This window comes from Cryptomeria japonica, chromosome 3 (genome assembly GCF_030272615.1).
Source record: "Cryptomeria japonica chromosome 3, Sugi_1.0, whole genome shotgun sequence".
NCBI lineage: Eukaryota > Viridiplantae > Streptophyta > Pinopsida > Cupressales > Cupressaceae > Cryptomeria > Cryptomeria japonica.
Window position 1 is genome coordinate 744838270 of NC_081407.1, and position 16463 is coordinate 744854732.

At 35.1% G+C, this 16463-nt stretch overlaps 1 protein-coding gene across 1 annotated transcript in view; it reads left to right on the plus strand.

The window, feature by feature from the left end:
• The window catches only part of LOC131042277 (succinate dehydrogenase [ubiquinone] flavoprotein subunit, mitochondrial), a 50558-nt gene that overhangs the window by 4040 nt on the left and 30055 nt on the right, over positions 1–16463 (plus strand). The window contains exons 6-12 of the mRNA XM_057975612.2: positions 1184–1269; positions 1392–1484; positions 1575–1638; positions 3636–3779; positions 4048–4235; positions 4431–4605; positions 4839–5009. Coding sequence (XP_057831595.2) covers positions 1184–1269; positions 1392–1484; positions 1575–1638; positions 3636–3779; positions 4048–4235; positions 4431–4605; positions 4839–5009 — 921 coding nt within the window. The remainder of the gene's footprint in view (positions 1–1183; positions 1270–1391; positions 1485–1574; positions 1639–3635; positions 3780–4047; positions 4236–4430; positions 4606–4838; positions 5010–16463) is intronic.

The following is a 16463-nucleotide window of genomic DNA, read 5'->3' on the forward strand; positions in this document are numbered from 1 at the left end:
AAAATGCTACAAGATGGTACCAGCTACAAGGAATTTGATTGGAGAATTCAGTGTATATGCCCAAGGGAATAAATGGACACATGGGACCTTCTGAAGCAAAAATTCCTGTGTTCTCGTAACCTGGAAACTTGTAGGTTCGTAGAAATCTAACTTTGGAATAGAGATGTGTCACAAGCTTGCTCATTATGCTGGATAGGACAGAGGCCTTTGTGCCTATAAACTACAAGAAAACAAATGTGGTTTCTAACAACCATGGAGATCTGCACTTAGTCATGACGCTTAGGCTAATTTACACCATAACATGACAACTAAGGACTTTGGAAAGTCTCTTGTATGGCCAATAAAATCCTTTATCCTTTACATTCTTAGGGACAAGGTCAAGGTTTAATTATTGTAAATTTGAGAAGGGTATAACATATCCAAAGTATAATTCTGTAAAAGTTAAATGGCCCCTGCTGCTATTGAGGACATTGCTCCTCTGTAATACAGTAATCCACGAACGTGATCTCTAGAGAAGCTGGAAAGCCTTGAGGAATTCCACAAACACTGATCCTCATCCCATTATTTAACATCCACAGGGAGCCTTGAAATTCACAAGTGAGCTGAAAATGATATTGCATAATTGAAGAGGAGCTCCTATATGACGATTTGCTCCTTTCTCCTCTAACCTGCCATTTTCTGCTGTTGGCCAAATACTGTGAACTAGATGTACTATACATTGTTGGTATGTACACTGTAATAGCTATAAAAATGTATTTCACAGGCTTATTTTTAAAGTGAAATTTTATGAGGAGGTCACATAAGCCATATTATGAAGTCTCCAAAGTCAAGCCTCCAGTACTTGCTGCCTATCATCTATCACATGAATAAAGGATCTAAATAGATAAGGCTTAGGGCAAAAGGAATGGCTTCTTGTAGGGTAGGGTAAAAAATAATGTCCATGAAAAATGTACTTTGTATGTTCAATTCCTAATTGCTGCTTTGACAATTGATATGAATTGGTTACTTTTGATTGATTTTTTTAACTAATTAGTTCAATTTTTCAAAAATTGAGTGCTAATCCTTAAGAGTCTAAGACTGCTCACCAGTTTGTGAAGTATTGATTCTTTATAAATTCTTTCATTGGATTTCTTGTATTTTTGATGAAGTATTTATGTTCTACATTGTTGTTTGTTGGCTGTAGGTGCCTGTCGAGGGGTGCTTGCTCTAAACATGGAAGATGGCACAATACATCGTTTTCGTGCCCATTCCACAATTTTAGCCACAGGCGTAAGGATTTGGTTTAATGAATTGATCTTATTTATGAGAGCTATTGAAGTATCAATTTCATTAATGTCACTCATACTTCAGTCCTGTGCCCTGCATAATTTTGTATATCGTAATTCATGCAGGGTTATGGCCGAGCTTATTTCTCTGCAACATCAGCTCATACATGTACTGGAGATGGAAATGGCATGGTTGCACGTGCTGGGCTTCCTTTACAGGTCATTATTATTGAATCCTCCTTTTGATAAATGTTTATTAATGAATCCACAATATCTTGCTATGCTCATGCGATTTCTCCGTTTATTTAGGATCTTGAATTTATCCAGTTCCATCCTACGGGCATATATGGTGCAGGTTGCCTTATTACTGAAGGTACAAATCTTCTAATACAAGTAAATTGGTTTACAAGCTTCATTCATGTTTACCTATGTTACTGGTTTGGGTACGGGTACAGATACAAAACCGGGTACAGATTTGCGGGTATGGCAAAAAAAAAATTCTTTTGGTACGGGTACGGGTATGTCTGTACACACACATATTATATATATGTTCAAACATCAAAATTTTAAAATATAAATTGTATCAATGTATAACTATAAGAAGAGTGATACTCATGAATCCATAATTGCTAATAAATAATTTTTTGATACCTCATTCATAATTTGCAAAAATGAAAATATTCAGTCTCAAGATGTCATTACACAATGAAAATTCAAATTATAATCGATTTTAATATTCATGTTTTTCTTCATTAGAAGCATCAAGGTCAATATCAACATTTGGTTCAATTTCATTTAAACCACAATCAATTGGATTGCCCCTACCACTAGCTGTGTCAAGTGCAGAAGCTGGTTCAATTTCATTTTTCTAACATATGACAAAATGCCAAATCATCAACAACATAAGCAAACAGCTGCTAGATATGCATAATATAAATCAACTGAAATCAATCTCAGTAAAGCTGATATAAAGTTTACTAATCCTGTGTTCATAGGTATAGCTCACAAATGCAACTGAAATGATATTTAATTGCTTGCTTGCTGGCATATTCTGATAGAATATGCTGTCACAAAGTTATGGAAGTGAAACTGAAGTTTTAATTTATGAAACTATGCTTTGGTATGAGCCTTGGTACTTCCTGGGTGCCTGGGTTCTCTATGGGTCCTTCACAAAAAGACCTATAGAGAACCCAGTCACGTAGGAAGAACCCAGACCATACCCGTACCCGAGCCGTACTCGTACCAGGACCCGGGCTAAAACAGAAGAACCCGGTAACTTAGATGTTTACTCAGAAATGTTAGCCCACTAAATGGATGATTTATTAGTTCAAATATGAAAAATTATTATCCTTATAGCTTATTAGTTTCCAATTCCATGTCAATAGAATATTCTGGCCTGTGTAGTTTTTCTTGCTTGGTAAATCCTCGTTGCAGTTATGGGCTTCCTTTAATGTTGTGTGGTTATGCTTGGAACACATTCTTAAGATTTGTATAGGAGCTGGTGTTATGGTCTGCCTTATTGTGGCAAATGGATTTGAACTAGGATGATGTTTCTATGAGTTTATCCCAGTATAGTGATGCCACAACCTGTTAGATGCCTTCATAAATTCCAATTTTCTCACATCACCACTCTCTTGTCTACCATCAACAGTTCTTTGATCTTGAGTGTTATTGAAGTTTCTATGTGGAATCAACTGCTCTTACTAGGATTGTCCAGCCTGCCCCCCTAGCCTGGGACTTTCTCCAACAAGCATTCTCATACTTTGCATTGATACTGCTAATGTCTTTGATGATATTATCCTTGGCTCCTCCAATGTGTCCCAAAATACTGATTATCTTTTTTGTTCCCTTACTTGAATGGTCTTCATCAGCTTAACTGTTCGCAAGGTCTTTTCTTCACATAGTTTTGAATACGTGTTTGGGGGTTACTTTTGGCTTTTAGGTTGACACCTGCATGTCTGGTTCTTTCCTCCTTTTCTTGTTTTATTGTTTTTGCTTCAAATGTAGGGTACCCTTTTTTGCTCTAGTTCTTGGCTGTTGTAACTGTTGTAGGTTCCAGTATCTTTAACCTATTCTTGGTCACACATGGACATCAATATAATTTATTTCTTTCTTGAAAATTATCGGAAACATTAACTTGTTTTGGTATTGGTAATTTACGCTCTTTATTGCTATAGTTATCTACAACAAATGAGGATCTCAGTTTAAAAGATTTGAAATTTTTCAGATATTGAAGGCAGTATTCGTTACTAATTTACTTATAATACGTTGAATTGTGTCACCAAAAAAATATGCTATTCTGATGACAAATGGGGTCGAGTGATTCTTGTGCAGTATTTAACTTATGGTTTTGATTGGCCAAAAATTCAGGGTCACGTGGTGAAGGTGGAATTTTACGTAATGGTGAAGGTGAGAGGTTTATGGAGAGATATGCTCCAACTGCCAAGGATCTGGCTTCTCGAGATATTGTGTGTAGATCCATGACCATGGAAATTCGTGAAGGCCGTGGTGTTGGTATTTTAATACAAATCCTTTAGTTGTATTAAGTTTATGAACAATTTAAGGAATTTCCAATCAATGTTGTATCTCTTGTTTTAATGATGTGTTTCTTGGTGAAAGTCATTCTCAGACACAAGCAAGATTTCCCATTATGTGTCAAGAAACATTCCTGTAGAAGTAAAAGCTTCCAAGTGTGTTGCTTGTACTTTGATATTTCTCTTGTTGATAAAATTTACATTTTCTTGAATGACTCCTGGTTGCTAATGTCATGTCTTTGTCGTAGGACCCTTGAAGGACCACTTGTATCTCCAGTTAAATCACCTACCTCCAGAGGTCTTCAAAGAGAGGCTTCCTGGCATCTCGGAAACTGCAGCAATCTTTGCAGGGGTTGATGTTACTAAGGATCCAATACCTATCTTGCCCACTGTCCACTATAATATGGGTGGGATTCCAACAAATCACCTTGGCGAGGTAATAATGGATATCAAAGAAAGCTTATATTAACTTGAATAGCTACAGATAACTATTCTTCTGCTGTTACGGAGAAGCTTGACTCTTGAAAGAAAACATTAATATGTATATGCGTTTGGAAAAAATGTTATCTGTGATTAGCTTAAACTAAATTTTTTTATGTCAATTTGTGTTGGTTAAATTTCTGATATGCAGGTATTGCATATCAAAGGAGATAACCCAGATTCTGTGGTACCTGGGCTAATGGCTGCTGGAGAGGCAGCATGTGCATCAGTTCATGGTGCTAATCGACTTGGTGCAAACTCCCTTCTTGACATTGTTGTCTTTGGTCGTGCTTGTGCCAACAGAGTTGTTGATCTATATAAACCAGGTATGTTCTTGGTATTTCTGTTTATAAAGATTGGCATGGATTATGCTACAAGATTAGCTGATGGGTTAGTGGATGATTTTTTTTGAATTTTATGTCACTATAATGTTTATTTTGGACTGTGATACAGCCTCAAAGATTGCTACCATTTATTATTTCCATTTTGTACTTTGAATCTTGGGCTGTCATAACCAGAGTACATTAATTTTTCAAATCTCTTTGGCATGAAAGAACAGGTCAAACTCAGAAACCTTTGCCAAACAATGCTGGAGAAAAAACAATTACTTGGCTGGATAAATTAAGGAATGCAAATGGCAGCTTACCCACTTCCAAGATACGGCTGAACATGCAGAGAGTGATGCAGAACAATGCAGCAGTTTTCCGCACTCGAGAGACTTTGGAGGAAGGTAATTCTAAAATACGAATGGTGTTTCGTTAAACTGTAAGTAGTCATTTTTACTTTATTTGCAAACATGGTGGTCAGAAAAAATGTTATGTGCAAACTTTTTTCTCAATTCTAGCACAATTCCAGTTGATTCTCTCAATCTCATTTACAAATTCAATAACATTCTCTTTGAAGTTTGTACCGTACTGCCAAATTATAAATGATTTTCAACTTTAAGAATTATCATGAGACACAAGGAAAAGTTAAAGTTGAAACACAGTTTGAACGAAAGATGATAAACTATAAGGCAATCAAATCTTAGAAGGCAAGCGCTTTAGTCAATTTCTTGGGAGATTACTTAATGAATCAGAACTTTTGTCTTAGGACTGTACAATACAGAATTTGATATTTTTTAATTTATCCTAGTTGGATAATGTTTGTCAAGCGATCTCTTATATATGGCTCACCTTAAGTCGGTTAACATAAGAGAGCTACCATAAATCTCCATCTGACACCCATGAAAATCTTCCATGACTGCATTTCTGCCCCTAAATTCATTAGTGTGGTGAAGGCATCTCATAGTTGTTGATTTCTTGAACATTAAATTGTTGAACATTAATTTTGTAACCAGAGGCCTTGTTAAAGTACAAAAGCAATTCAGAGCATTATAAACTGATTTTTCATTCTTAGTGAATACAGAAGGAATCGTTATTACACTGAGCACCAATATATTGATTGTGAGTGGACCCATGCAAACTAATACCCATAATTTGACCTGCACTAAGTAAGCACATAGAGGAAAATTTCGTGGCAAGTATTTGTAGGTTTGGCATCAATAGAATCCTCCTCAAATATTTCTGAACAGTTCGACCACTTTTTAGATTGACAATGTTTGTGAGTTGAAAAAATCTGTTGTTTAAAATTTTATGAAGAATGACCAAGGCCGAGAGCTTTTATTTAATAGTTTTTAAGCCTGAAAGCATTCCAAACATAATCCTCATAGATAATCAGTGGATGTAGAATCAAGATTCATCTCCTCCTCTTCAAGACCCATAAGAACTTTAAAGCTGTATTAGTTTGTCTTATTGTTTTCCAAAATATAGCTACAAGAATGACTTTCATTTCTATTGTTCATCATCTTGTTCCTTTGGATATTCTTTGGGTTTTGTTTTTATTTTTTATTTTTTATTTTTTATTTTTTATTTTTTATTTTGAGCATTGAGGATGGGACCAGAATAAATGTCTATAATATAAAGGTATTTAAAGCAGCAAAGAGATTAAAATATGTTACTGCACTTGTACCATGATACCATGGGATCCATCCAAGTATGCATACAAATTTCATCAATATGTCCCATTGGGACTTGATCTGAATTAAGCTGGTAATTCAGGGGACACTACAGTAGGTGAGGAACTTAATATATTATAAGCAACAATTTAAACAACTAAAACAAAACAAGGTTAACGATTATTAACTAGCTGAACAAAATAGATTTACTATTTCAATCGAGAGCTTTTACAAAATAGGCAAATTCTATTAGAGAGATATCACATGCTTTTAATTCAGCTATTATATATCTTTACAATAAAAGAAATATAAAACTTGCTTAAAAATTAAAAATAGTAAATTAGGGGTTCAAACCCCATAGCACATTGGATCACCGAAGGCACAAGCATGTAATCCCAATGATCTAGCAGGCGTTTGAACCTTGGTGGGCACAACAACAACATCACCACTTGAGATGGACCCCATTTTAAGTTTATTTTTAATTTAAATGATAAAATTATATTTAATAAATTATATGTTTAAAAGTTGAATTTTTTCATTTATTCTTTAATTTATAATCTATAATTTATACTTCTGTTTCTAATTTATTTGGTAAGTTAGAAATCTTATGTAAAACACCATGTGAATTTTTGTTGTCATTTATAATCCTGATTTAAGTGTTTCTTTAAAGAAGAGTAATAATTTTTATTTAAAATTTTTACTTCGATCTGTTGAAAAATGGCGAATTATTATTAACAGTTTTACCCACATTAAATAAGTTAAAATTACAAAAATCTGTAGGAATCTATTGTAAATTTAAAAACTATAATGTAATGCTAGAAGCTCATATGAAAAGGCATCTGTTTTGATTATATACAAACTATAAAATGAAGAAAAAGGACTAGTGAGCTTTGCTCATAGGAATTCAACAATATTTTAATTGTCTTCGGATTAGAAACTACTTAAAAATTCTACAGCTTTTATACAAACTATCAACATAAGGTGATGACAACACCAAAATACTCACCTTTGGTGATAAGGATTTTACACTTGTCAATTATCTTCATATTGCATCTTGATGAAGCTCAGTAAAACACTAATGTTGACAAAATTCTTTAGTACTAGAGCTTGGTTGATACTGTAAAAATAGTCTCAGCTGCTTACGTTTGATCAACCTGGCAGATCGAGGGAGATGAAAGGAGATTGATCGCCATGTGTTCAAATTGATCATTCTTCATGCAATAGAAGTATGACCCTCAGCTCAGCTCATGCTACTTCACAAAATTCTTCACATTAAAACACTTCCTCTCAATAGGCTTCACTTTGATCTCTCCCTTCTAAACAAAAATCAAAAGAAAAAAACTGATATTCAGTGTAAACTCATGATAGAAGAACACATCTTGAACATGCAAATAATTTTTATATTATAGTTGTACGTTCCATAGTACACAAGTACGATTTGATAACATTTTTTTTAATAATATTTATTAAATCAACTATAAACTCTGTCAGATTATAATACATTTTATATACATCACAAATGGCATAACCATTACACCTCCTGATGATGCAAATGCTAGTATGTAGTTGCATGGCAAGTGTATTAAGGAATGTAAGGAAGTGACTCAGGGTGGGAAGCAAACAGAAAGAACGCCACGAGACAAGGATGTAATGATATGGAAAATGGGTCCAAGAAAATCTTATTTAAAGTTCGAAGTCCATTTCCATCAACATATGGGAGATCTTAGAGATTTGTAGAATAGTTTTACAAGCAAATCCTTAAGATTTTCCATCTGGAAGATATATAGGGGTTCGGGGGTTTAGAGCTTTCCTTATTGGATCAATGTAGTGACATAGCAACTACAGGTAGGAACTAGACCTTTCGATCTGTATACGGGCTTCAAGTGCGTGTCATCTGATCTTTGCGAGGCCCGTGTTGTTTGTTCTCAGGACTTGATTGTATCATTTTTTCTTGATTATTAATGCATATGAGTCGTATGAAGCCTGCAGATTGGTAAACAAATATGTGGGGTTCAAGAGCATTTAATTTTATATGGGGCTCACTGATTCATCAATTCATTAAAATCGAAAGTTTTAATTTTTCAATTGCCTCGGTGTTGAGGATGGGAAAATCAGGAAGGACGAGTTCCCAATATGACTAAGGTTCCTGTCCAAAGGATGCTCGAGGATTCAATGCATGAAAATGTATACCGAGAACAACCTGCAATGTATGGAACCAAATAGTCGTGTATATACATATTCTTTGGTGTGGGAACTCATTATAGGCCAAGGGGACATTTCCTAGGTGTACCCATACTGTTGTATTCTTGGGGACATAGACCCCAGGAAATGCATTCCCATGTACCAGTGAAATCAGCAGAATGTAGCTCTGGGGCTCTATTTTTCTGGCTGATCTCCCTATATTCTCATTCTTTGTGCCTTGTCATCCTGAGAATCGAATCATTTTGCTTAATTTGCTGTACATTGTAGACTACGAAGGAGCACTTATATTACGGTATTACCTAAGATCTCCATTTCAATTAAGTTTTGTCCAAGTTCAGATTATAAAGCATATAATGGGACTCAATCACATGGCCATCCTTGCAAAAGGGGATTGTCATATTGTAAACATTTCTGGGACTACTCTATGTGCTCGAATGTGTTGCAGCTTTTCCTTGAACTTCCGTAGAGGTACTAGTAGAATTGTTTTCAATTTTTTGAACACAAATATCTAGAGATTTTGAATTCTAGTCCATTGAAGGGCCTATATTTTTAAAGCTTCTATTATTCAATCTGTGTTATGGTACCATATTCATGGGCAGGTTCCAGACCACTACACCATTGCATGAGTAGCTGGACCTTCAGCTTTGGTTTTTGTTTTTGGGCTATAGATGTTGTTACTTGTTGGATGTCTCTGATCAAAGCATTTTCTTTATTTATTTTTATGAATACCAAAATGTCTGTAAGGAACCTCACTACCGACTCCCAAAATTTTGAACTTTCCCCTTTTACTTCTTAATGATTTACTATTTTGATATATTGTCAAACAGTTTGCATGCACAGTTCAATGTTGCATATTGATGTAAGTAGAGCGACAAGGAATGCATCCAACAATCTTATTGCATTGATCTCTTGGTATGAAACAGTAGTACAAATGTTTACTAACAGATTTCAATATTTAATAGCCAAGCTTAGTGATGTATTGCTGATTACAGTGATAATTTCTGTTAAGACTTAACGACAGATTTCAGAATATAAGAACAAAGATTTTATAGACCAACCTTAACACCCCGAGCAGACTTTGCTCTGAAGAGATCTGAGGTCTTTACTACAGAGAAGAATGAATATTCAGTTACCCACGTCACTGCTGCACACCCAGAGTGGATTGTTCTATCACTCCCAACAGTCTTAGCAATGGCAGTGACCTCTGTAGATGCCTCTAATTGGCACTCCTTTGCTGGCTCTTCAATTCTGAATGCAGAGACTACTGAAACGTCCCTCAAAAGGGAATAAACTGCCTGGGTACATGCTCAAATACCAAGCTTCATTAAGATTCCATCTTTAAACCGCCCAGGAATGCTGTAACAGTCTCATATTTGGGTTTTCTTTAGGTTCCACGATTACTTCAATTCACACGACTTCCCTTAATTGTCCACACCACCAATTAATGGCCACGACTCCAACCACCTTGTCTTTGTTGTTTTCTGTCTCCTTGCGCTGAGTCCCACGGATCAGAAAATGCCTTTACGGCACACCAACTCTGCAAGCATCTGCAGCTAGCATGAGAATAGTGAATGGCTGCAAAACATTGTCTCCGCTAATCATTGATAAAATTAACCAGACAAAGCAAAGGCATACAATCAAAACTACTGATTCCAATCGGTCATCAACGCTCCCGATTAATATGTCTCTAAACCTGCACATAGTGAATATTTCCATCCTGCCGCACATTCGCCTACACAGCTTTCCCGATAAATGCACCTTTAATCTCAAAACAATACCATCGCTCACAACATTAAAATTTCAAACCCAACTATGTTCAACGCCCGATTAGTATCAACATTTGAACTATTTGAACTTTGGACTTGAAATATTAATTTCGCGCAAGGGGTGAATTTCACCAGTATTACTTATTTAATTGAATACATGCTCCACGAGTCTTGAAGGGAAAATATTCCCGATAGCAAAGCTCAATGGAAATATTTGATTCAAACAATAGTCTAACTTCGCACTTGCTCACGGCCAGTAAAGAAATATTTCATCAAACAATTAAACCGATTCTTCTTATAAGGAGCGGCTAATAATAAAATATGGATATATTAATCTCTAAAATCATCAAAAGTAACGCTCAGTCTTATATTCTTTATTTCTCACGCAAAGCAGAAACGGCAAAGATTGATAAACACCTTACCGATATTAAATTTAGAAATAAACTTTTCTAACAATCAAAATAACATCCGTAGGCAGCACTTCCATCTGATAAGTTTATTAATTGAAATAGAACTACCTGTAAATTTGTTTCCACGGAATACTTGACAAATTTGTCCTGCGTTATGAGAAACCTGTGTGGCTTCTCCAAGATTCACCTAGAGCAAATCTTCCACTGCTGAAAGTGACGTTCACTTTCTTTAAAACAATACTGTGAGAAAAACATAAATCATTCCATCTCCAGTATCTATCCCAAAACCTCATAAGTATTAATATTTGGTAGATTATTTTTAAAAATTTTAAGTTATAAATTTCAATCTATTAATAATAAAATTTAGGAATTACTATGATAGATTTAACAAACAAAAGAATTTATATATTTAATAAAAATAAACTTATAAACATCAAAACTTCTATTTTATATTTTATATTTTATTCGTTTTAAATTTTATCTTTTTTTTATTAAAATAATTATTAAATAAAAAAATATTAAAAATTATTATCATCATTTTTGTTTGACATTGAATATTTTTCAAAAATTGCTTGATTAATTTTTAATAAATTTTATCAAAATCATAATAGTTTAATTTTAAATTTAATTTTTATTTAATATGATTATAAAAATATCATTTATTTGTATTCTTATTTGTTTTGTGGGAGGAAAAATCAAAATTTCCAAAAAAAAAATCACAAATTTATATTAAGACATTTTTACTCTTAAAAAAGATAAAATGACATTAATTTTTTTTTAAAGGAATATTTTTATTTAAAATCATATTTTGTAGATAAGAATTTTGTAAAAGGTAGTATAGTTGTGAATTATATATATATATATAATGAAAACATCTTGATGTAATAGCATATGAATGGGTGACATATTCTTGTGTTTGGTTTAGTTCATGTTCTTCTCTATATTAATATTGATAATTATGTTATGGTCTTGAGTAACTAAGATATTTGATAAAAATTGAGTAACTAAGATAGTTGATAAAAAATAAACGGGAAACCAAAATAAATTAAATAACTTTATTTAATTTTGAATTTTAATAGAAAATATTGTTTAGGTTTTCTTATTAAGTTGGTAGCATTTAAAATTATTTTCAAACATGTACATTCATATCATACTCTCATAAACACACTAGCCATTCTAATAGAACCCCTTTAGATATTTATAATTTAATTTTTTATTTATTCATTATTAATAGATTTTTTTAAAATTTTCTTTTTATATATATATATATATATATTCTAATCAACTTTAATAATTTGTTACATTAAAAACATGACAATTTCATAGTCTACAATATCAAAAGATGAAAAACAAATTACATAATTAAAATAAAAAAATAATATACCTTTTTTTAAATATTTTATTTTATTTCTAACTAAATTTTTTGTATAGCTTATCTTTATTTTCAATATTTCATTTGAACTATAATTGTACTTTTAAATTATATTATTAATATTGATTTATCTTTCTTACTATTTTTAAGTATATATTTTCTTAATATTTTAATTCTAATTAATTTAAGAATTTTTTTATTATTAATTATTAATTAATTTAATAAGTTTTATGAATTTTTTAAATTACTATTTGGATTTTGATATATTCTAAGTTTGTATTTAATTTATTATATTAATTTATATTTAATTTAAAAATTATCTCAATTACCTTCCACTATATCTCTATAAAATTGATATGTTTAATTACTTGTAAATCCTAGTTCACATTCATTTTTTACCATTACATAATTTAATGTTTAAGTTGAGATTTTGCTTGCTTAAATGATTGTGTTTTTTAAATGATTATAGTTTGAATATAATACAAAGTACTTTACTTCACGAACTCCCTCTCTATCTATATATACACCCCCTCTAGCTCTATCTCTCTATATCACTTTCAATATCTTCTCTCCAACTCCCCTTCTATCTTTCTATATCTTTGCAGTCTATATCGCTCCCTCTCTCCACCTTTTATCTATTTATTTGCCTCTTCCTGTACCTCCATTTTCCTCTTATTCTCTCCCTCTCCCTCTTCCTAAACCCCTATATCTATATCTCTTTGCCCCTCTATCTCCATCCCTCCATATTTCTTCTTTAATCTATTCCCTTTCTCTATCTCATTATCTCTCTCTACCTATATCCATATATCAATTCACATCTCTATCTTTATCTTTCTACCTACTCTAAACTAACTAATAGGTATTTGGTCCATTTAAGTTTCATATAAGTTATATTTTACATAAAAATACGATATTATATTAATTACAAATGATATTTTTTAATTCAACAACTAGGGATTTTTAGATTAAATTTTGGTCGAATCTTTAAAAAGTAATTTTTTTTGACACTTCGCACTAGACGTGTTATTTTGACAACTTGCATGACTAGTCGTGCCTTCAAAGTTCAAACCTTAGTTGTAGATAGTTAAGTGTCCATATTACATTTCTAATAAAAAACGGAGGTGACAAAGTTAGCCCTAACGACCCTCTCCCCTATTGACAGGAACTTGATGCATTGTGTCCCCTTTTTAATTTTTTTTTTAATATAATAATAATAATTAATTATTATTTAATTCCTATATTTGAAAATATTTTAACCATAAGAATTAAATAATATTTTATTTCGAATCTAGTAAAAAATGAGACATTACAATGGCGATACAAATAAAAGGCTAGGAACATTTGGTTTCCCTTGGGGTCCAGGAATTATTTTGAATAAAGGGGTAAAAACTTTATTGAAAATCAGACACAAGAATTACAAAGAGAACCAGAGCCTCGAGATCCCAAAAAGAACCACAAAACCAGCCCCAGATCAGCAAACTTCATATCTATCCATGTCCTCAACAAAAATCTTTTGCAGGTCCTGACAATAATCTGAGGAGAGGTGCTCCCAACCTTCAACTTTCCAATCACTACCATGTTCCAAGGCCCACTCAGCCAGGCAATTAGTTGCTCTATTCCATTCACGAGTGGATGAAAGACACCTGCTCCATTAAAGAACTAATTTGAAGAATCTGTTGAACAATCCTTGCCAACTGCCACTGAATCCCACACACCTTCTGTTGAGTCAACAAGTTAACAACAATTTGCGAATCTGATTCACAAATAACCTTCCTTCGACCTAGCTCCCAAGCACGCTCTAGGGCATAGAGAATCGTAAATCCCTCCATAAAATTATTAGATTGCCATCCTTTATACACCGAAAAGAGGAAAACCACCTCCCCCAAACTATTCCTACCAACCCCACCAACTCCAGCAGGGCCTAGGTTACCCCTAGAGGAGCCATCAGTGTTAATCTTGATAAACTCATCCTGAGGAGGTAACCACCTTCCCACCCTTTAAACCTTCTTCATAGCACGCCTACCTCTTCTGACACAAGCGGAGGCGGGAGACAACTCCTGCAAATTCAACCTACTCAAAATCTCCGCCTCTTCTCTACCCAGAGGAAAGTTCACTTCACATTTAGCTTCCACCGCCTCCCAGATCATAACAATGATTCTATTCCACACTTACTGAACAACCAATCTAACCTCACGATAGATCCTCCTGTTCCTCTCGAGCTAGATCTGCCACAGAATGAAAATGGGTCCAATATACCAAACAGTCTGGAGGAAGGAGGACAAGATAGGAGGTCTGCCCAAGCTGCTCCAGAATTCCACCTGAGAATCCGCATGAACACAAGGGTGCTTCCACACTCCCCACCAATAGTGCCAAATAAGCATAGAGAAGGGACATCTGAAGAATAGGTGTGAGGAATCTTCTTCCCCATTACCACACAAAACACAAATAGAAGGCCCCAAGAATCCTCGCTTGCGGATGTTGTCCCACGTTAAGCATCTATTCAAAGCCAAAGTCCAAGCAAATCAGTTACACTTTGGCCAAGAAAAATTATTCCACACCTGTTTCCACCAGTGCACCTCTCTTCCCTGCAGTATTTGGTTCAACAGTTCCCGATAACCACTAGCCATAGTAAAGACGCCCTTGGTATTTGGATACCAAGCAAGTCCATCCCTACCCTTGAGGGAACTACAGTGTCTACTCGCTAGAATGCCATGTAACTCTGCACGCTCTTCCTCCATCCCAGCAACCGACCACTCATTAGGAGCCTTCCATTGCTCCAAATCCAGCCGCCCGCACCTATAAACAGCCTTGAAGTCACTCACCCTTGACCACCCTTCCTCCAAAAATCTCTGGCACAAATTCCCAAGGTTAGGAAACTGGTCAAGGATGGGAGGGTATCCATCCCAAGAATCGTTCCAAAAAAGGACCTCTTCCCCCCTCCTGCAAATCCAAAAGAGACCTTCCTTAATGAGAGAAGCCCCCCTCTTGAGAGTATACCAGATCGTTGAACCTTTTCCCTCAAGCGGATATCGAGGGATTTCCTCCATCGGGATCCTCTGCATATATTTGATGGCCAAAATCCTAGCCCAACCTCGATCCTACTCAACACACCACCTCCAGTAAAGTTTAGCCGCCAAAGCTTCCCCAAATAAAATAGACTGCCTTAAGCCAAGCCCCCCCGACTGCTTCAGGCTACACACCAAGTCCCAATTGACAAGACTCCATTTGGAAGAGGACAGATTGCCTGCCCATAAGAATTGCCTGGCCAGGGAGTCCAAACCCTTCAAGAACCACTTAGGAGCCACTTGAAGCATACAACAATAAATTGGAAGAGCCTGAACCACCGATTGAATCAGTTGAACCCTTCCAGCAAAGGATAACCACCTGTGAGTCCAGTGTGTAACCTTCGTGCGAAATTTATCCAAGATACCCTGCCATGACTCCCTAGGAGGGTTCCCAGGAGACATAGGGATACCCAAATAAGTCAAGGGCATGGAGCCAACTTGGAATCTTAAGATAAGAGAAATCCTCCTTTGAATAGTTCTAGGAGTGTTGAAAAAGAGGATAGAAGATTTATCCTCATTGATCATCTGGCCTGAAGCCGCAAGATAAACATCCAAGACCTTATGCAGATTAGTAGCTTCTTTAATTCGAGCAAGTCCCATAAGGGTCGTGTCATCAACAAACTGCAAATGAGACTGCGGCTGCAAATCATTACCCCAACTCCAGCCCTGAATAATACCCAAACCCACATTATACTTAATCAACCTCCCCAAACCCTCAGTCAAAAGAATAAATAAATAAAGGGAGAGGGGTTCCCCCTGGCGAAGACCCCTAGAAGCACCAAACAACTCAATATGATCTCCATTAATTAGCACAGAGAAGGAAGTAGACGTAACACAACTCATAACCCATTGGATCCATTCATCAGCAAAGCCAAAAGCCCTGACGATCTTCTGGAGGAAGGACTAACGAACTCTATCGTAAGCCTTAGCCATATCCAGCTTGATAAACATAGTTTTTTCCTTGGAGGTTGCCATAGAATGAATGGTCTCCATAGCAATGGCCACACCATCCAAAATTTGGCATCCTTCCACAAACCCACTCTACTCCTCAGAAATAACATCCCCTAGACACTTCTTGAACCTATCTGCTATCAGCTTAGAGATGATCTTATAAATCACATTGCAAAGAGAGATAGGGCGGAGCTGGCCTAACCTGTCGGCCCCATCACACTTGGGGATTAGAGCAATGAAGGTCGCATTCAAAGCCCGAAGCATCTGCTTATTCTTCTGAGACTCCTGGACTACTTCCAGTAAGTCCAGTTTGATGATATCCCAGAACTCTTGAAAGAATTCAACCGGGAACCCATCTAGTCCAGGGGCTTTTCCTTTCCTCATGTGAAAAACAATCATCTCAAGTTCTTCCAGCAAAATAG